The 23,451-nt window shown below is 42.1% G+C and overlaps 1 protein-coding gene across 1 annotated transcript; it reads right to left on the bottom strand.

The window, feature by feature from the left end:
- Nucleotides 1-16,166: 16,166 nt before the first annotated feature.
- Nucleotides 16,167-17,111, bottom strand: LOC126079141 (olfactory receptor 52B4-like). Its single transcript, XM_049890068.1, has one exon. The coding sequence runs from the start codon at nt 17,109-17,111 to the stop codon at nt 16,167-16,169; it is 945 nt and encodes a 314-aa protein (XP_049746025.1).
- Nucleotides 17,112-23,451: the final 6,340 nt, after the last annotated feature.

Raw genomic sequence — 23,451 nt, 5'->3', positions numbered from 1 at the left:
GGGTCCACCCACCATTGGTCTCTTCTGGACAGTGCTACCTGCTCCCTGTTGATACCCTTCCCAGTTACTGCCCCTGCCTCTTTCCATTAACTGAGCCACCTCTGCCTCTGCAGAAGTGTCAGCATCCCAGCAAGCAGGCTTGGACAGGGAAGTCACTGAAAGTCAAGGCCCAGTGGCTTTCAACAGCAATATTCCTGCCCTAGATTGCATATGATTCCCTCCAAGGAGGCCAACTACTTCTATTTGGTCCAAACACATCTGGATCAACCAAAAACATGTTTCCACCTTGTTTATGTGACTTAAATTTTGTTTTCTTGTCTTCATCCCTACAGCCATTGCCTTTGGTCAGATCTCTTTTCTATCTTTCTGGGTTTACCAAGAGGCTTCCTGAGGGAATTATGCCTCAGTCTATCCCAGTCAGACCTCGTTTCTCGTCTACATCTAGGATTATCTTTCCAACAGACACGCACCTGATCATAAGTGGCTCCACATTGCCTATAGAAAAATAGCCATGGCTGGCTCATTACCCACAGACTTGTGTACCTTATAAGGGAAGATATTAGAAAGAATCCATAGGCTCAGGCATATCATTTGCCGGCAATCTACAGGGAACCATAGAATATAACACCATAGCTGGTAACGATTGTATTAAATTTTGTGAAATAATAATTTGAAAGCATGGAAAAGTCTCAGGAATGAGTTCTCTTCATAGCCACCAGAATTATGGCATCCTGCACATGTGAACAGGTCAGTGCTAATAGGAATTTAGTTGTATCAGGCAAGATGAGTCATGGCAAGGCTCTCATCCTCTTAAAAATCTTTCAGGAAAACTACTCTTCAAGTGCATATACTCCCTGGAAAGCAGAGAAGGCCAAGCCTTTGGAGGAAACCTGAGTCTTTGACCTTGTAAGTGAAGCCATTCCAGTCATTCAGCAGATAGTGAGAACCCTGCGTCTTACCCTGGGTACCTTCCACTGCTACTTGCTCCCTCTCAGGATCTTCTTGGACTCATAATGATTTTACTTCTAGAATTAGGTTTACACGGTGCTATTGGTTGCAACGTCATACATTTCTATTTGAATATCATCAGTTTTTCTGCTTCTCTGTGTCTCTGTCTTGGGGTTAGCCAATGTAAATAACAGTTTGTGACCTTCAATTGCTATAATGGTTGGAGGAGACTATCATAATGATAAATAAACTTAAATAATCTGATTTCTCAAAATCTGAATGCCTTGGTATATTGGGTTACCCTGATACTTGGGAATCACACAGATAACACACTGCCATCCCCTTGGTCCCTACCAAAAGGAATCAAGCAGTAGAGATTTCACAGTATCTCAACTATCACCCCCACCAATAATCACTAACAAGTGACACAGATACCTGCCTCCATGTCTCACAACAAATTTTCTTGAGATAGAAGACACTACCAGCACCAATTACAATTTTGATTAATACAGTTCTTTAAGATGCAAATATAACCTGTTGCCTTTCTTGATCTCCTTGATTCTACAACTTCTTTTTGAGTTAGGAGAGGCAAATTTTATTACACCAAAATTTTAAAGATAAGCTTAGGCAGAAAGAGATGAGAACTTAAAAATTTATTTACTGCTCACTCTGTCTCATACATATTCAAGATCCTTTTTAAGCTTTATTTTGTTTAGTTCTATCATATCTTTATGATGATACAGTCAGGCATAATCAGGAAATTTAAAGATAGGGTGTCTTCATGTATACTTCAAATGAAATTTTATTTTTCAAAATGTCAGACAAGTATATATAATTAAAATAGATTATTTTAAAATATTCTAATTGAAATACTCTAGATAAGTACATTGTAGGGGTAGTTTTCTCATTGTTTGATTTGGTTTAGCTTAGTTTTCATGTCCCTCTTTTTCTGGTACCCTAAGCTTGTGCTTAGGTTACCTATTGGGAATACGTCAGTGAGTAGTGTTTTTCCCGTTTTACAAATGAAATAAGAGTTGCTGTCTTAGGCTAGATTCTCTAGAGAAGCGAAAGGAGGGAAGTGTATATACATACATGCATATGTATGTATGCATGTGTATATAGTATATATATACGTATGTTATGCATATACATATATAGTGAGTGAGAGAAGGAAAGAAAGATTTATATCAAGGAAATGGCTCACATGGTTGTAGAGGCTGGAAATTCCCAACTGTGAGGCTTCTAACTCACATAGCTGCAGGGGCTGATGAACCCAAGATTGACAGGTCAGACAGCAGGCTGCTGGCTCACAGCTGTGGAGGCTGATGAATCTAAGATCGGCAGGCAATACACCAAGCTGCTGAATCAAGGCCCAAGAACCAGAGGTCAGATGATGACAAGCAGAATCCAGAGCAAGCAAAAGCCAGTGAACTTTGCCAGAAAGTCCATATATATTGGATGCAGGCCACAACCCCAAGGAAACTCGCTTTCGACTTACTGGCTACTCATACCCAAACTCATCATGTAGGCGATGACATCATTATACAACTGCCAAACTACATCATAACTAACAAACACTGAGAATCATGGCCCAGCCACGTTGACAGACAACCTGAACCATCACAGTTGCTGAGAAAACGAGTAACTTTCCTAAGGCTAAACACAGCATTATTAATGCATGAGGATTCAGATCTAATTGTGATCCAAAAGCCCATTCTCTTTCTTAAACACCAACTTTTCCAAACTCATATGATAATCTGGCTGTTAATTTTCTACTCTTCAAATTCAATACAAGTCACTTTGTTCAAATCAATGGAACTTTTAAATAATAAGTATCCACAAAGTAGATAAATGCGAAGCCCTATATTGGTAAACATAGCACCCAATCAGTTACACAAACTGAGCATTGTTTCCACTGGGAAGACAAAGCACTTACCACACATTCTCGAATCTGCCTAGTCTTGACCCTGTAAATGATGCAGTTCAGCAGGGGAGGGGCTAACATGCAGGCACTGGCCAGCAGGATATGTGTATGGAGAGGAACATGGCGCCCAAATCGCTGAGTGCCTTAGACTGGATAGACAGATACAGGTATATATAGAGAGAGACTTATATCAAGGAAATGGCTCACATGGCTGTAGAGGCTGGCAAGTTCCAAGTGTCTGGGTCAGGTGTAAAGCTGGAGGCTTCTCTGGACTGACATAGCTGCAGGGGCTGATTAACCCAAGATCAGCAGGTAAGATGGCAGGCTGCTGGCTCAAGCCCCAAGAACCAGAGGTCAGATGATAACAAACCAAATGCAGGATCCAGAGCAGAGCGAAAGCCAGCAAAGCTTGCCAGAAAGTCCCCATATATTGGATACAGACCACACACCTAAGGAAATTTCCATCCAGCTGATTGGCTGCTCATAGCAGATTTCATCCTGAAGATGATTGCATTAAATCAGATCTCATCACGGAGGTGATTACATCATTGCATAGCTACCAGGCTATATCATAACTGCCAAACCACCAAGAGTCATGGTGAGCCAAACTGACACACAACCTTAAGCCCTTGGCACCTGTACACATTCTCTACATAAAGGAAATTATACAGTTATGCTTGTGCCTGATAAGACACAACTAACACTCATACAACTGAAGACATACTAGCCGATTACATCTTATATAAGTGAACAATACAAAAATATTTGATGCAAACATGCAAAAAGAAATACTCTTAACAATTACACTCCTCTTTTCTGTAACTGCTCACATGGTCCTAACTGGTATTTAGAACTACCTTCTTCCACCACACATTCCATATTTCCCTTACCCTCAGCAAGCATCTCAGCTGGTCATGGTTCTTAGCCTGGTGGGTGACCCAAACCTTCGTTCCTGAAGGGCCTGGGCCATTAATAGTCATGAAGGAATTGGGCTGCTGTAGTTTTCCAGTGACTTTAATCACAGTGCATGATAGTAGTAAGGGATGCCCTAGGGAATCTCCTGCATTCCACACATACTCTTCCTTACCTCCATTATGTAATATCAATCTGATTTTCTTTTGGTAATCAGGATCAATCACACCAGCCAATATGGTAACTTCCTTCTTTGCCTGTTGATTCAGAGGCATCAGAAGCCCAAATTGGCAGGGAGGCATTCTTAGCTTCCAGTTCAATGGGATCAGTGATGTGTCTCCAGGTGGGAGCATTCCTTCCTTTGGAACTAAGACCTCTAGACCTGCAGAGCATAGGGTTGTGGGAACAGGGAGCAAAAATTTTTGTCAGTAGCTCACTAGGGATAATAAGGAGTGGTACCATTCCCATTTCCACCCCTTGATTCCTGGACCCATGAATCCTGGCTATGGGAGAAAAAGCACTGTATACGGACCCATGAATCCTGGCTATGAGAAACAGCAGCGTGTATTGGATGCTGTTTTAGAGCATATACAGCCTCCTGGAGAACATTGCCCGAAATCTGCAAGGTATTGCCACCTAGTTGGCACCGTAATTGTGTCTTTAGAGGGCAATTCTATTATTCTATCAAGTCAGCAGCTTCAGGATGATGGGGAACACGGTAAGACCAGTGAATTCCAAGATAATGAGCCCATTGCTGCACTTCATTTGCTGTGCAATGAGTCACTTGATCTGAGGTGATGATGTGTGTAGTACCATGATGGTGGATAAGGCATTCTTTAAGTCCATGGATGGTACTTTTGGCAGAAGCATTGTGTTCAAGGAAGGCAAATCCATATTCAGAGTAGGTGTCTATTCCAATAAGAACAAAACACTGCACTTTCCATGTTGGAAGCCGTGCAGTGTAATCAACTTCCCACCAGGTTGCTTGCTGGCTGACCACCTCTAGGGATGGTGCCATATCAGGGCTCAGTGTTGGTCTCTGCTGCTGGCAGATTGGACATTCAGAAGTAACTGTAGCCAAGTTGGCCTTGGTGAGTGGAAGTCCATGTTGCTGAGCCCATGCATAACTTCTATCCTTGCCACCATGGCCACTTTGTTCGTGAGACCATTGGGCAATGACAGGAATGGCTAGGGAAACATGATGACTGGTTTCTACAGAAGGCATCACTCTATCCACTTGATTGTTAAAATCCTCCTCTGCTGAGGTCACGTTTTGGTGAGCATTCACATGAGGCACAAATATCTTCACTTCTTTGGCCCATTCTGAGAGGGTTGTACCTGCACCCATAATTCCTTGTCACCAATTTTCCAATCACATTGCTTCCAAGTCTCTGACCATCCAGCCAAACCCTTGGCAATAGCCCATGAATCAGTATACAGTTGCACATCTGGCCATTTCCCCTTCGAAGCAAAGTGAACGACCAGATGCACTGCTAACAGTCTGCCCATCAGGAGGATTTCCCTTCACCACAGTCCTTCATAGATGAGTGAGAGCCTCCAGCGCTGCATCCGTTTCTTGAAACAACTCAATTGGCATTCCCTGAATTCCTGAAGCCTTATTTTTCACCAATGCCTTCAAGCTTGGACTTCTTCCTTCAGTACCATTGGTTCTTGATCTTGTATATACCACTTCCATTTAATGATGGAGTGCTGCTGTGCACATCTGACTTTATGGCTCTGTGGATCAGACAACACCCAGCTCATGATGGACAGCTCAGGCCACATAGTGACTTGGTGGCCCCGTGATTAAGCGTTCAGTCTCTACTAAGGCTCAGGAACAAGCCAAAAGCTATTTCTCAAAAGGAGAGTGCTTATCTGCAAAGGATCGCAGGGCTTTTCTCCAAAATCCTAAGGGTCTCTGCTGTGATTCACTGGTGGAGGCCTGCCTAAGACTCCAAACAGCATCTCTATCTGCCACTGATATTTCCAGAGCCATTGAATCAGCCATATCATATGACCCAAGTGGCAGAGCAGCTTGCACAGCAGCCAGAACCTGTTGGAGAGCCTTCTCATTCTGGGCCCCACTCAAAACTAGCAGCTTTTCAAGTCACTTAGTAAATAGGCCAGAGTAGCACACCCAAATGAGGGATATGTGGCCTCCAAAATCTGAAGAAGCCCACCAGAAGTTGTGCTCCCTTTTTAGTTGTAGAAGGGGCCACATGTAACAACTTATCCTTTAGAAGGAATATCTTACCATGCCCCACACCTTTAGATTCCTAGAAATGTCACGGAGATGGAAGGTGCCTGAATTACTGTGGGATTAATTTCCCACCCTCTCGCATGCAAATATTTTACCAATAAGTCAAGAGTCATTGACACTTCTTCCTCAGGAAGTCCAGTGAGCATAATGTCATCAATGTAATAGACCAGTGTGACGCCTTGTAGAAGGGAACAGTGATCAAGTTCCCTGCGAACTAAATTTTGCCATAGAATAGTGAAGGTGTGTGGTCGGCCTTGCCAGGTGAAGGCAAACTGCTTCCGGTGGTCTTTGAAACAGATATGGAGAAAAAGGCATTAGCCAGATAACAGCTGCATCCCAGGTACCAGGAGATGTATCAATTTACTCAAGCAATGAAACTACATCTGGAACAGCAGCTACAGTTGGAGTCACCACCTGGTTAAGTTTTCAATAATCCACTGTCATTCTCCAAGATCCATCTGTTTTTTTGCACAGGCCAAATAGGTGAGCTGAGTGCGGATGTGGTGGGTATCACCACCCCTGCATCCTTCAAGTCCTTGATGGTGGGAGTAATCTCTGAGTTCCCACCGGGAATGTGGTATTGCTTTTGGTTTACTCTTTTCCTAGGTAGGGACATCTAATGGCTTCCGCTTGGCTTTTCCTACCGTAATAGCCCTTACTGCACTTGTCAGGATCCCAATGTTGGGGTTCTACCAGTTGCTGAGTATATCTGTTCCAATTATGCATTCTGGAACTGGGGAAATTACTACATGATGAGTTCAGAGACCCACTGGATCCACTGTGAGACAAAACCGAGGCAGGATTCCTTCAATAGCCTGACCTGCATATGCCCCCTTTCTGACTGGTGGGCCCCAGTGCCATTTTGGGTCTTCTGGAATTACTGTCAGTTCAGAGCCAGTATCCAGTAATCATCAAAAGTCTGACTGTTTACTTTTCACTGGTGAACAAACACTCTCGTAAAATGCAGTAGACTCCTCTGGGGAAGACTGAAAGATTAATGGTATAAATTTTTGACAGTGTAGTAGAGCCCTTCCTCAAGGGAACCTAGTCTCCCTTTCATTCAAGGGGATGTGGGTCTGTAAACTGGCTGAAGTTTGGGAATTGATTGAGGGGCTGTCACTCTCTAGTCTGGGGATTCGAGTTAGACTGCCATTCACTTGACCTAGAATTCTTCTGCTTGTACAGATCAAGTAAATATTTAGTAGACTTCCCATCTACTTCAGTCCTAGGGACACCATGACTAAGTAGCCAACACCATAAGTCTATACCAGACTATTTTGATTACTGCTTTGACTCCACTATCCATTATGGTAACCACACCCAACTTGTCTTTGTTGATTGACTGCCACCACTTGGCCCCTACCACCACCAGGTCCAATCAGCCTCACTGTAGTTTGATGTCTTAATTCAGTTGGGGCAACTCCCTCTGTCAAATCTGACTTACATAAAATAGCAATCACAGCAGTCTTCAAGGATGCTAGGGCTCCCTTCACAAATTTGTTCCTCACCATGTGGTAAAAGGTGAGTCCTCTGGGCACTCCATGTGTGGGTCTGTGGATCTAACCTCTAACACGACAGTTTCACTAAGCCTTTGGATACCTTCTTCTACAGCATACCAAGGCAGGCCTGGTGCTCCAACTTGATTGAGTGTAGGCTGCTGCATAATCCATGCTTCAATGACCCAACCAAATAAACTACTCGATCCTTACCTGAACTTGAGAGCTGAAACACTGAATCAAGAATCTGTGCTTAGTGGGCCCATGTCAATAAACTCAGACTGATCCAACTGTATGTTCCTTATACCATTATCCCACACCCTTAATAGCAATTCCCACATATATGTTTGTACATATTAGAAAAGTCAAGCAGTTCTGGAGTGCAGTGTACCTTCTCCTGGATCACACTTTTTACTTCACCTTTTGGGGCTATCTTGGATTTAAGTCTAGTTATAGGTCTAGAAGCAAAAATGGGTGGTAGGATGTGTTTTGAGAACATTCAGTGATGTAATGCATCTGCCTCTAGCAGTGCTTCCCCACGGGGTGACTCAGAGGCTGCTCCAGGCAATATCTTAGACAAAGGCTCTTCAGACACAGCTGGGTTAATCTCATCAAATGGGGGTGGAAGGCTAATGGTTTTGTTGGCAGGAGTAATTCAAAGGAATTTAGGGACTCAGTGTTCCCAGCTTCCTGATTATCTGCCTATGTATTACCACCCCAAGTTTTTCAGGACCCCATTAGTTTCCAATCAATGTCCTCACTTTAACTTCTGTCACCACTTGACGTTGGGAATTCAGTTGGCATTGTATTTTAGCTACTCTTATGATAAAACTCTGGGTTTGCTTTTTGGCAATATCAGCTCTCTTACTGCAAGAATGAAAGCTTTCTTTCAGGGCACAATGGCAACTTTAAGGTCATTTATTTGGAACTTGAGCTGCGACTCTGAAGCCCTGAGCTCATCTCTTTCCTTCACCACTTTCTTTGGTGAAAGTAGGACTAACCAACTAGCTTCTTTATACTTCTCGTTCTGATAAAATTGTTGAAAAGCTTCAAACATATCATCTCCCAGATTTTCACCTCTCAATAGTAATCTATTGGTGGTGATTTTTTGCATATTTCTATTGCCACCTCATGCCATGGATTAACAATGCCCTCTTTACTACTGGAAACAGAGTCATCAATATCTTTATGACTAACCAGACTTGAGAACCAATTTAGAACACTCATCCTTAGAATTTTGCTTCTCTGCAACCACTCTAAGTTCCAAATGCCTTAGACTGGGTTCTCTAGAGAGACAAAACCAGTGAAGCATACATATATATATAGCGAGAGAGAGAGAGAGATTTATATCAAGGAAATGGCTCACACAGTTGTAGAGACTGGAAAGTCCAAGGTCTATGAGTCAGCCATCAGGGTGGAGGCTTCTCCTGACTCATGTAGCTGCAAGGGCTGATGAACCCAAAATCAGTAGATCAGATGGCAGACTTCTGGCTCAAGTCCCAAGAACGAGAGGTCAGATGATAACAAGTGAAATGGAGGGTTCAGAGCAGAGCAAAATCCAGCGAGGTTCGCCAAAAAGTCCATGCATATTGGATGCAGACCATATCCCCAAGAAAATTCCCCTTCAACTGATTGGCTACTCACAGCAGATTTCATCATACAGGTAATTACATTATATCAGATCTCATTATGGAGGTGATTACATCATTACATAGCTGCCAGACTACATCATAACTCCCAAACCACTGAGAATCATGGTCCAACCAAGCTGACACACAGCCTTAACAATCACACTGGGAATTATGGTAAAAATGCCCACGCAAGCAGAACACGGAAATGACTCAAGATGGGAGCCACATGTGCCCAGAGACTTTTGCCAAACTCCTTGGGAAGGGAGGCAGAAGATAGCATAGTGGATGAGGATGTAGGAAACTCTGATGAGCAAGGCATTTAGCACCATAGTAGAGAGAAAGACAGACAAGTCATACCAAACATTGACATGAATATCAGCAGAGGCGAACATGGCAACATCTGTGTGCTCACAGCAGTATGCAGCAGCACATTCACACTGCTATGGCAAAAAGGCAGCAGCTTCGCCAGGAACACAGCTTCTCAGGACCACAGCCAAGCCAACTCTAAAATGATTTCAACACATCTGAGCACCGTGGTATAGTGCAGTGGGTTGTAGATGGCCACATAGTGGTCAGCTGTCATTGCTAACACAACCCCTGATTCTGTGATGAAGGTGGTACGAATGAAGAAGATTTGGGTAACACAGCCATCAAGGGAGATCTCCCTTACATGGAACCAGAATATGACCAGGGCCTTGGGCACAGTGGTAGTGGACAGGATGAAGTCAACTGTAGCCATCATGCAGAGGAAGAGGTACTTGGGTTCATGGAGACTGTGCTCAATGAATACAGTGAGGACGAGGAGGCTATTCCCAAGGAGAGCAAAAAGGTAGGAGATAAAGAAGGGGAGAGAGACCCATGTGTGCTCATCTTCCAGGCCACGGATGCCCAGCAGAATGAAGAGTGAGTGGTTGGTAAGAGTGTGGTTAGGGGTTGCCATGCCCAGGGGAGGTCTCCTGTGCATTGAGGTATATAGCATTTGGTGGTCCTCTCCTTTCTCTCTCCAAGAAGCTGAATGGGGTTGAAGTAGTGGAAGGAGTAACAGATCATTCTCCATTGCATGGAGTTGTGAAAAGAATCCTGGCTAGGAAGCCAAGAAAATGAGTTAAAATTACTTGCCATTCTGTTTACTAGCTATGTGATCTCAATGAAATTACGCTGTTCCATCATCCTTAAGACTAAAATTTAGGATACGTAGAATTAGATCGTCTGTAATTAGATGATTACATGAATTAGATCATCCTTCCAGCTCTAGAATGCCATAGATCTTAGTTTCAAATAGTTACTAAGCTAAAAGCTGTGAATTACACTTCAGTTTCCACTTTGACCACCGGAATGTGATATACAGTGCATCTCAGAAGGAAAAATGGTAACTGAATTGATTACCCAATTTCACTGAATTTTATCCACCTCCTCTATCCCTGGCTATGCAGTGGGTAAGCAATGGCTGTTAATTGAAAGGTCAGCAGTTCAAACCCGCCAGCCCACTCCACTGGAGAAAGATGTGGCAGTCTGCTTCTGTAAAAATTTAGTCTTGGAAACCCTATGGGGCAGTCTACTGTGTCCTGTAGGGTCACTATGAGTCTTGAATCAACTCAAGGACCATGGGTTTTGGTTACTGAGCACACACCATATGTTCCAGGCATGGCTTCTTGAGGACCTATGGCCTACTTGGAGGGAGACAAACAATTCAGCAATAATGTCTATCTATATTTTATATAATATAGGCAGTGTAAAGAAAAAGTAAACACAAGGAGCTGTGGAAACATAGAGAACTCCCTGAAAACTAAGAAATGGTTTCCTAAAGGTGCCATCCTTAGTTGAACCTTGAAGAACAAATAAGACTTTGCCAAGTGTCTTAGTTTTCTAGTGCTTCTGTAACAGAAATACCACAAGTGGATGATTTTAACAAAGAGAAATTTATTCTCTCACAGTTTAGGTGGCTAGAAATCCAAATTCAGTGTGCCAGCTGTACGGGAAGGCTTTCTTTCTCTATCAGCTCTGGAGGAAGGTCCTTGTTATCAATCTTCCCCTGGCCTTGGAGCTTCTCAGCACAGAGACCCTGGGTCCAAAGGATGCACTTCCCTGCTGGTTCTTCTTTCTTGGTGGCATGAGGTCTCCCTGTCTCTCTGCTCACTTCTATTTTTATATCTCAAAAGAGATTGCGTCAAAATACAACCTAATCTCGTAGATTGAGTTCTGCCTCATTAACGTAAGTGCCTCTAATCCTACCTCATTAACATCGCAGAGGTAGGATTTACAACACATAGGAAAATCACATCAGATGGCAAAATGGTGAATAATCACACAATATTGGGAATCATGGCCTAGCCAAAATGACACACATTTTTCGGGGACACAATTCAACCCATAACACCAAATAAAGAAATGTGAGGAAGGAAGAACGTGATCGAAGTCAAAGATATCTGAAAGGAGATAGACTCACCTTGAGTCAAAGATATAAATGCCAGTACTGCTTGGGACTTTATAACAGAGGTCAGTAAACTACTGCCCATGGGCCAAATCCTGAATGCTGTCTGCTTCTGTAAATAAAATATTATTGGAATACAGCCATACCCATTCATTTACATATTGTCTATGGCTGTTTGGCAGGGGGCATAGTTGAGTAGTTGGAACAAGAGACTATTTTCAAAGCCTGAAATATTCACTCTGGTCGGTTTGCCGACCCTTGCTTTACAATAATCTTTTCATGCAACTTATTATTTACAAAGGCTTCAGAAGGAAAAAGCAATTTTTCCAAGGTCACAGAAGAAGCGAGTTAAGGAAGTCTAGAAGCAAGTTGTCTTGCCTCTCTCTCATTCCATTCCACTAATACTTCCACTGTGCCACCTAGCTTCTGCAGAAACATTTTGTTCTATCCTCCCTGACTCTTTTTTTTTTTTTCCCCTGACTCTGATCGCAGAGGATGGAAAATTCCAAAACATAACCTCTTTAGTGTGAACAAATGATGAAGGCAATCCATCATTGTTTCACATGTCCTTCGTCAATAAACTCAGTGTTTCCCCCACCTCCTCTATCCCCACACTCAGAACCCTAATGTTTATGCCCATTGGCAGAACGGTCCAGTCTATCCTGCTACCAACCTCTTGACTGTCTTCACCCCAAACTGTCCATCACAGCCATCAGGAACCCCAGTCTGAAGCAGTGCCCCTACCTCAATCTCAGGGTGTTCCCACAACCAGTAGCCTGTGTGCTGTGGCCAGTGGACCAGGTTGAAGGAGAAACTATGGGGCAAATTTTTCTTTTCCTGATCATCGTCAAGGACCATGGACTTGGACTTACTCTTTTGACTTTCTTCTCCCCTGCGATCATCTCTCCTGTCAGTAACATAACTGTTAAACCCTTAACTCTTTTCCTGCCTGGATGCCTAGAGCCTACTGCAAAAAGTATGCTTGCGAAGCTCCATGAGCTTGGGCCAGAAGAGGGACTGGAGAGAGGTTTTCAAGGGGAGAGGTCAGGGTAAAGAATGAGGATGTGGTTAGGGACCCTAAGCAAGGCCCCAGATCTTGCTCCATCTGATCTTCAACCATGACTCCTAGAAGATATAGAAGCACTTTCGAAGCTGGGATCCTATAGATTCTCTCGCCCATTCATTTATTCATTCACCACCCATTCAACCAACACGTATTAAGTGCTATGTTGAAGATACCATGATAAAATGTTAAACAAAATCAAGTCCACTTAAAAGTATTTATGTTGTTTTGTATATAAAACTAATGTTGATTCCATCATCTACGGATTTTCAGTGGTAGCATTTTCGTTAATAACTTAACAAGCTTTTTTCTCCCCTATTTATATAGAGGTTTTTCTATAGGTTGAGTTTGGTATGTTTGAGTCCATTGTTGCAGCTATTGTGCCAATCCATCTTTGTGAGAATTTCCCTCATTTTCTTTCTTTTTTTTTTCTTTAATTTTATTTGGTTGTTATGGTTGAGAATATACACAGCAAAACATACACCAATTCAACGGTTTCTACATGTACAATTCGGTGACGTTGATTGCATTCTTTGAGTCATGTAACCATTCTGACCCTCTTTTTCTGAGTTGTTTATCCCCCATTAAGCTAAACTCACTGCCCCCTAAGATCCTTATTTAATCTTTTGAGTTGCTCTTGTCACTTCAATTCCACATAGATAGATCTTAAAAGAGCATAGTGCTCAAGGCAGGCATTTTTTACTAGTTAAGCTAAACTATTGTTTATTTTTAAGAAGACTTCAGGGGATATTTCTGGTGTATGTTTTAAAGATTATCTCAGGGCAATAGTTTTGGGGGTTCATCCAGCCCTCATGGCCCCAGAAAGCCTGGATTCCATTGCAATTCTATTCTTCATTTTCCCACTTTTGATCAGGATTCTTCTTCAGAATCTTTGATGAAAATGTTCAGTAGTAGTATCTGGGCACCATCTAGTTCTTCTGGCCTCATGGCAAAGGAGGCAGTTGTCCATGGAGGCAATTAGCCACATATTCCATATCCTCCTCCTATTCCTAACTTTCCTTCTTCCTCTGTTGCTCTAGGAAAATAGAGACCAGTTGTCATGCCTTGCGTGGCATCGTGCAAGCTAAAGACCCCAGGCACTACACAATGAACTAGGATGTAGAACAGAAACATTAAACACATTATTAGGCCAATTAACTGAATTTCCTTCATTTTCATTGGCCCTCAACTTTCCCAAACATGATGTCCTTTTCTAGCAATTAGTCTTTGCTGATGGTATGTCCAACGTAAGTGAGTCAAAGTCTCATCATCCTTGCTTCTAAGGAACATTCTGAATGTATTTCTTCTCCAAACATACCAAACATCCTGAAGGTGTTACAGAACCAGGAAACATCACATTCTGTTAGACATAAGGTTGCCATGAGTCAGAACCAACTCGACAGCAACTAACAAGATCAACAACATATCATTGAGATCATGCTGTAATGTAGCATGCTTTTATTTATTTAATTTGTAGAAATTATCCATGGTAATAAATGTCCTGCTCCAGTCTAACACACATGGTTAAAAAAAATCCTTTGCCATCGGGTCGATTCCAACTCATAATGACCCTATAGGACAGAGTAGAACTGCTCCACAGGGTTTCCAAGGCTGTAAATCTTTGCAGAAGCAGCCTGCCACATCTTTCTCCCTCAGAGTGACTGGTGGGTTTGAACCACCAACCTTGCAGTTAGCAGCTGAGCACTTAACCACTGTACCACCAGGGCTTCTTAACACACATAGTTAATAAGTACTCTATAAAAATTTCCTAAAAAAAAAAATGGGTAACGAAATATTCCACCTTGGGGATGTACCACGAGGATCATTGGTCATTGAAATTCATCTTCTTTATTTCGCTTAGCTTGTTTATTCATCAACATACATTTTGAAAGATTAAATATTAAAAAAAAAAATACCATAAGAAGAACTAGAAAAAAACTAATGTAAATAATAATTGAATCATGCATGGAAGAAAATCCTCAAAGTTTAAAACAGCAAAACTCAGAAAGGAAAAGACTAATAGATTTGAAAATATTTGTTATATTCTCTTAAATAAAACAAAATTTGACCAAACAAACCAAAGAAAATTCTAGAAATTTGAAATCCTGAGAAAATAATGGCAATAAATATTACTCTCTTGGGGAAGTTATGTATTATCTCTGAACCTCAAACTCCATGTCTGTATAATGAGAATAAAAACAATGGATCTGATAGGAAGATTAAATGAGATTAGGTACGTAAAAAGCTTTGCCCATGTCCAACAAATGGTTGTTACTGTTAATCCACAAAGAAATACGATATCCAATAAACCCGTTACAGTTGCCATCAAGTCCATTCTGACTTAGCAACCTTGTAGGAGAGAATAGAACTGCCCTGTAAGTTTTCCCGGGAGTGGCTGGTGGATTCAAACTGCCGACTTTTTGGTTAGCAGCTGTAGCACTTAACCACTGGGCCATCGGGGCTCCAATATCCAATAAGCACAGTGAAATTTGGTCAGTATATCTGTTTATGAAATAAATTCAAACTAAAGGAAAATGCGAAAGTGATTTTTACCTAATCACTTGGGAAATTTTTTTCAAATGGAGCTACTTATTAAACACTAATAAAAGAACCGTAAGTTTGGCACTTTTATGCATTTCTGACAAGAGTAAAAATTCGTAGTAACTTTTCTAGATGCAATTTTCCAGTGGGCAGGGGAAGCCTAAAATTTTCATACCTTTGACCTTCTTAAAGTAATTCTGCTTAAGGTAAAGATCATGCAAAACGTAATTCCCTTCTCCCCCAAAGAGGCAAATCTTATGCACAAAAGTGTCCCTAGCACAATATTTATATCATTAATGATTAAAAAACTTAAATATTAAAAACTGAAAGAATGAGCATCACCTCAATCAGGTGATCAAGGTTAACATCAATAGTGATAAACGAGGTTAGATTATCCAATAAGCAAGGTAAGCACAGGCTTAATTGTGCTTACTTACTAATCTGTAGTAAACAGTCTTACATGGGATTCACCACATCTTTGAAATGGTTTCTGGAAAGGAGATCTGAAAACAGATCACTAACAGTATCTGTACCATGTTGAGGGAGATGATTTTGAGAAATAACAAACCAAAAGTAAAGAGGAGCACCACTCCCCATGTTCTCTTAACACCCATCATACCTTCAGAAAGCATTTGAAAGTTTTAAGTGGGTGTCCAGAGATACGGTTAGACATCCCAGGACTTAACATAACTCAAAGCAGAAAACTTAATAATTACCTGAACAAAACTCAGTATTACATTGACTCTACTCAAAACTCGGTTGTTTATAGAGTTAGACATGACTCCTACTTTCAGATTATTAGAGAGGCAAGTCCCACAACCTCAGGTAAGTTGCTCCAAAGGCCCAGAAGTCAAACAGCCATTTTTCCTAGTGACTCAGTTTTTATTTTTCTGTTCAGTTACCAAAACATAACTCAGGGAGGGCCAAAATTTCTGAGAAATCAGTCTCTGCCAACCCCAGTCATTTCTGCTTTGGAAAAAACACATAGACCACTTGGTCTCGTATCTGCTTAGTCTTGACCCCGTAAATGATGGGATTCAGCATAGGTGGAGCAAGCATGGTGATATTGGCCAGCAAGATGTGGACATGTAGTGGTATGTGGTGTCCAAAGCGCTGTGTGAAAACTGAGAAGATTCCAGACCCATAAAAGAGAATAACGACACAGACATGGGAGCCGCATGTATTGAGAGCTTCGTTGCGAGCATCTTGGGAAGGAATGTGAAAGACAGCATGGAGAATCAGAACATAGGAAGCAAAAATGAGGACAACATCTAAGATCACTGTGGACATTAAGACAAAAAACCCATACCAGATATTTATGCAGATGTCATCACAGGCATACTTGGCCAAGCCAATGTGTTCACAGAATGTATGTGGAAGGATGTGATTTCTGCAAAAAGTCAGCCTCTTCAGAAGAAATATCATGGGAGAAATTGTACAACGTGCTCTCAAAAAAACAACCACACCAATTTTCCCAATCAGGGAGTGGGTAAGAATCGAAGTATATCTCAGTGGGTAACATATTGCAATGTAGCAGTCAAATGCCATAATCGGCAAGATGCCTGACTCAGAGATGAAGGAGGAATGCTGGAAGTAGAGCTGGGCAATGCAGCCGTTAAGAGAAATTTCTCTATAATTGCACCAGAAAATGGCCAATGCCTTGGGCTCTGTGGTGGTAGCAAAGACAATGTCAACTCCAGCCAGCATACAGAGGAAAACATACATAGGTTCGTGGAGGCTGCTCTTGGTGAGGATAATGAAAATAAGCAGACCATTCCCAAGGAGAATGAAGACATAGGAGATGAAGAAGGGGATGGAAATCCACATGTGTAAGTCTTCTCGGCCTGGAATGCCCAGCAGATAGAAGACCCTGTGGTTAACACCAGTGTAGTTGAAGCCAGCCATTCCTGAGACAAACTAAAGTGGCCTTTATCTTTCTACTAATAGACACAAAGAGAAATACAGATTATATGTAAATATTATCTTTTGGCTTTCTGGTTAAATATATCAGATGACATACCAGCATTTACCAACATTTCTTCACAATACCCCACTAACATGTCAGTAAGGGAATAAAAACAGCATGAACATAGAAAGAAGAAGAGAGAACAGTAGCACAGTAGAGATAGTAACAACACTTTGAAAGCAGTTGGATGAATACTGACTAAGCAAAAACCAAACCCATTGCCGTTGAATAAGCAGATGGAATAAAACTAATAACTTCTAGATGAAGACAGGAATCAAGGTGATTTTCACTGCAGAACCCAGATAGTGTCAAGAATTAGCGGTATCATGGGCTTCTCTAAATTGGGATAAGCATAGAATAAAAATCATAGGAGGAGTATACAGGACTCCTGGATTTCCTTTCTCAACCTGTCCACCCAGGCGCTACTTTACCAATCCATAATAAAACTGAAGGTTTATTCCCTGGTGGAGTTAAACCAGGAAAATGCTGGAGACTCTAGGCATAGCATTCGGCAGAGTGCTTTAAATGAAAGGCTACGTACTGAACAAAATGAAAAACTACATGCTGACCCCAGTGAATTTCTCCTATTTGTGTCTGACAGTACTACACATTCCCTATACCCAGACTGTCTCATCCATTCAGATTTTAAAATGAGGCAATAAAAAGTATTTAGAGATTTTGCATGTAGGTATGGAATTTGTTTAGGGACAGACTTCCCTGTCGAATTTCTCCAACCCAGAATTTTACACTCAAATAAATAAAAAATGTGTTGGGATTAAAAAAAATAAAAAGCTATTTAACACTTTCAAATACTTCTAAAGATTTACCTCCTAGTAAATCTTTCACAGGAAGGTATTTGAAGATAAGCACCACCAAAAAGAGGGAACAAGCCAAAAACAGAGAAACATGGGCTCCAACTAAGAAGCTGATACAAAGAGATACAATACAGGAGAGGGTGTAGGCTTCAAGGGGGCGAGGAAATCCCTTGATTAATGGTGAGCAGTGTAGTGTCAGCTGTGGAGAGTCCTGGAGCATCATGAGTCTAGATTGAATCAAGGGGATAGGGGGCCCCAGAAGGAAATTCTAATACCAAGAAAATACAGACGCTTGTTTCAAACATAATCCTCATTTCCGGTGGAAAGTTAAGGTATATAAAAACCAAGCAAGAAAAAAAAAAATAGACAATAATTAACTCTAAGGAGGAAAAAAAACTTAAACAAGAACTGTATTCACTGTGTACTTCAGTTATTAATTATATTAATAATAATGTAAACATAAACATGCATCTTAAAAATCATATTAATAAGATCAGGAAAAGAAAAGTTCATATGTCTGAATGTGTATGAGGGGGTACGTGTAGGAAACCTAAATGATCAGCTTCCGTATTAAAAAAAAAATCAGTAGATAGCATATAAAAACGACTTAAAAAATTTTGATCAAGGAATAACAGTATGAGCACCCTGACAGGGAACACATAAGAGAGCCCCTGATGGAGCAGGAGAAAAATGGAGTGCAGAATTCAAATCCTAGTAAAAAGACCAGACTTAATGGTCTGACTGAGACTGGAGGGACCCAGGAGGACATGGCCCCTGGACTCTCTGTTAGCCCAAAACTAAAACCATTTCCAAAGCCAGCTCTTGAGACAAACATTAGACTGGATTATAAGACATAAAATGATACCTGTGAAGAGTGTGCTTCTTAGCTCAAGTAGATGCATGAGACTAAACGGGCAGCTCATGTCCGCAGGCGAGATGAGAAGGCAGAGGGGTACAGAAGCCGGTTGGATGCACACCGGAAATGCAGGGTGGAAAGGAGAAGTGTGCTGTCACATTACAGGGAGAACAACCAGGGTCATATAACAATGTGTGTCAATTTTTGTATGAGAAACTAACTTGAGCTGTAAACTTTCGCTGAAACCGCAATGAAAAAATTAAAAAGAAATAACAATATAAGCATGCTGTTTTTATGGAGGTAGATACTAAAGACACAGCTATAAGTGGAAACCCTGGTGGTGTAGTGGTTAAGTGCTACGGCTCCTAACCAAGAGGTCGGCAGTTTGAATCCACCAGGCGCTCCTTGGAAACTCTATGGGGCAGTTCTACTCTGTCCTATAGGGTTGCTATGAGTTGGAATCTACTCTCCGGCAGTGGCTTTTAAGTGTTAAAGTAATTGATTCTGAGGAGAAAGAGTCAGAGGTAAGGTAGGAAAGGGAACTTCTATTTTTTATTTTAAGCCTTCTAGGACTTTCAGAGTGTTAAACTATGTATATGTATAATATTTACGAAAATTAAACTAAAAAAATGATCATAATAAAGTGCCTACCTCTTCACCAATAACAAATTTTTAGCTCAAAAATATACATTCCCTCACTTCACTGTCTCTCTTTCTCTCTCATTCTCACTCCTCTCTCTCCTCGTTTTGATTTCTGGAGCTGAAACTCCTCTTGGAGCACCAGATTATCCCCTTAGGGCTCCTTAGAGAAGCTACGGTGGCTCAAATGAACCTACTCCTCTTTCCTGAGAGGAGAGTCTAGGGAGCTGGCATTGGAAGAGGCATAGACAGTCTACTGGAGATATTTCCTGCAAGAAGAAGAATTCTAGGTGAAGCAAATGGCAGTCTAACTTGAATCACCGGAACAGAGAGTCACAGACTTTCAGTCAGTTCCCAGACTTGATCAAGTTTACAGACTTACAACTTTTTGAATGAAGAGGAGGCCAGGTGCCCATGAGGAAGGACCCCACTACACTTCCAAAAATGTATACTGTTAATCTTTCTCCCAGCCTTCCCCAAAGGAATCTGCAGCCTTTTATGGGAGTGACTGTTCATTGGGGAAAAGGAAATAATTAGACTTTTGGGGGATTATTGGACACTGGCTCTGAACTGACACTAATTCCAGGGCACACAAAACATCACTGTGGCCCACCACCCAGAGTGGGGGCATATGGAGGTCAGGTTATTAACAGTCTTGGTGTATGTCCATCCCACAGTGGGCCACCATACCCATCCTGTAGTGATTTCCCCAGTTCAGAATGCATTATTGGAATAGATATACTCAGCAACTGGCAGAACCCCCACAATGGATCCCTGCCATGTGGAGTAAGGGCTATTATGGTACAGAAAACCAAGTGGACACCATTAGAACTACCCGTACCTAGGAAAATAGTAAGCCAAAAGCACTACCATGTTTCTGGAGGAATTGTAGAGATTTCAGCCACCATCAAAGACTTGAAGGATTCATGGGTGATGACTCCGACCCCATCCCCATTCAACTCACCTATTTGACTTGTGGAAAAAATGGATAGATCTTGGAAAATGACAGTGGATTATATAAAACTTAATCAGGTTTTGACTGTAATTGCAGCTGCTGTTCCAGATGTGGTTTCATTACTTTAGGAAATTAATACATCTCCTGGTACCTGGGTAATGCCTTTTTCTCTATACCTGTTTCAAAGGACCACCAAGGGCAGTTTGCCTCAGCTGGCAAGGCCAGCAATACACCTTCATTGTCCTACCTCAAACTATATCAACTCTCCAGCTCTATGTCATAATTTAATTAGCAGGGACCTTGACCACCTTTCCCTTCCGCAAGACATCACACTGGTCCATTACATTGATGATATTATGCTGACTGGACATAGTAAGAAAGAAGTATCAATGACTCTAGATTTATTGGTAAGATATTTGCATACTAAATGGTGGGAAATTAACCCAGCAAAAATTCAGGCACCTTCTACCTCAGTGAAATTTCTAGGGGTTCAGTGGTGTGGTGCATACACAGATATTCCTTGTAAAGTGAAGGATCCATTCTTGCATCTGGCCCCTCCTACAACTAAAAAGGAAGTACAATGCCTGGTGGGCTTCTTTGGATTTTGGAGGCAGCGTATCCTTCACTTGGGTGTGCTACTCTGGCCTATTTATCAAGTGACTTGAAAAGCTGCTGGTTTTGAGTGGGGCCCAGAACAAGAGAAGGCTCTGTAACAGGTTCAGGCTGCCTTATAAGCTGCTCTGGCACCTGGGCCATTTGATCCAGCTGATCCAGTGTCAGTGGCCAATGGAGAGGCTGTTTGAAGTCTTGGACAGGCCCCTATTGGTGAATGACAGCCTAGATGCTTTGGATTTTGGAGCAAAGCCCTGCCATCCTCTGCAGGTAACCACTCTCCTTTTGAGAAACAGCTTTTGGTTTGTTACTAGATCTTAGTAGAGACTGAATGTTTAACCATGGGCCACAAAGTCACCATGTGGCTTAATATGCCCATTGTGAACTGAGTAATGCCTGATCTACAGAGCCTTAAAGTAGGACATTCACAACAGCACTCCATCATTAAATGGAAGTGCTATTGTCTGAGTTATCTAGTTAGTGCTGCTGTAATAGAAATACCACAAGTTGATGGCTTTAACAAACAGAAATTTATTCTCTCACAGACTTGGAGGTTAGAAGTCTGAATTCATGGCACCAACTTCAGGGGAAGGCTTTCTCTCTGTGTTGGCTCTGGGGTGACGTCCTTGTCATCAATCTTCCCCTGATCTAGGACGTTCTTAGCTCAGGGATCCTGGGTCCAAAGGACACACTCCACTCCTGGCTCTTCTTTCTTGGTGATATGAGGTCCCTCTCCTCTCTGCTCAATTCTCTCTTTTATATCTCAAAAGAGATTAACTCAGGATACATCCTAATCCAGTAGATTGAATCCTGCCTCATTAACATAACTGCCCCTGATCCTGCCTCATTAACATCAAAGAGGTTAAAATTTACAGCACATAGGATAATCACATCAGATCACAAAATTGTGGACAACCAAATAATACTGGGCATCATGGGGACACTGTTCAATCCATGACAGGTATATACAGGATCAGGCCCACCAGGCAGGACCTAAAGGCACAAGGAAGTTGCATGAAGAAGTAGCCCAAATGTCCATGGTCTCCATTCTTGTCACGCTACCTGCCCTGTCCCAGCCTACACCTATGGCTACATGGGGAGTTCCTTATGATCAGCTGACTGAGGAAAAGAAAATGCATGCCTGGTTTACAGATCAGTCTGCATAATAATGCAGGCAGCACTCGAAAATGGACAGGGCAGCACTGCAACCCCTTTCAGGGACCTCCCTGAACGACAGTATTGAAGGGAAATCCCCCCAATGGGCAGAACTTTGAGTAATGCACCTGGTTGTTCACTGGGCTTGGAAGGAGAAATGGCCATGTGTAATTGTATACTGATTCATGAGTTGTGGCCAGTGGTTTGGCAGGATGTTTAAGGACTTGGAAGGAACATAATTGGAAAATTGATAACAAGGAGGTATGGGGAAGAGACATGTGGATGGACCTTTCCAAATGGGCCACAGAAGTGAAAATATTTGTATCTCATGCCCTTGGCAGAGGAGGATTTTAAATAGTCAGGTGGCTAGGATGACATGTTCTTTGAAAACCAGTCATCTGCTTTTCCCAGACACTCTTATCATTCCCTGATAGGCTCATGAGCAAAGTGGCCATGGTGGCAGGGATGGAAGTTATGCATGAGTTCAGCAATATGGACTTCCACTTACCAGGGCTGACTTGGATACAGCCGCTGCTAAGTGCCCAGTCTGCCAGCAACAGAGACCAACACTGAGCCCCTGATACGGCACCATTCCTCGAGAAGATCACTCAGCAACCTGGTGGCAGGTTGATTATATTGGAGTGCTTCCATCATGGAAAGGGTAGTGTTTTGTTCTTACTGGGATAGATACTTACTCTGGATACGGATTTGGCTTCCCTACACACAATGCTTCTGCCAAAATTATTATCCATGAACTCACAGAATGCCCTATCCATCATCATGGTATCCCACACAGCATTGCCTCTGATAAGGGATTCACTCCACAGCAGAAAAAGTATGGCAATGGGCCCATGCTCATAGAATTCACTGGTCTTACCATGTTCCCGCCATCCTGAAGCGGCTGATTTGTATAGGATAATGGAATGGCCTTCTAATGCCACAATTTTATGGCACCAACTACGTGGTAATACCTTGAAGGATTGAGGCAATATTCTCCGGCCTGCTCCAGGAGGCTGTATATGCTCTAAACATGTCCAATATATGGCGCTGTTTCTCCCATAACCAGCATTCATGGGTCCAAGGTTCAAGGAGTGGAGATGGGAGTGATAGCATTCACTATTACCCCTAGTGACCCTAATAGTGACTCACAAGATTTTTGTTTTCTCTCCCCACGACCCTATGCACTGCAGGTCTAGAGGTCTTAGTTCCAAAGGGAGGAATGCTCCCACCTAGAGACATATCACTGA

The sequence above is a fragment of the Elephas maximus genome, chromosome 7, assembly GCF_024166365.1.
Source record: "Elephas maximus indicus isolate mEleMax1 chromosome 7, mEleMax1 primary haplotype, whole genome shotgun sequence".
Lineage (NCBI taxonomy): Eukaryota > Metazoa > Chordata > Mammalia > Proboscidea > Elephantidae > Elephas > Elephas maximus.
This window is presented reverse-complemented; position numbering and strand designations above follow the sequence as displayed.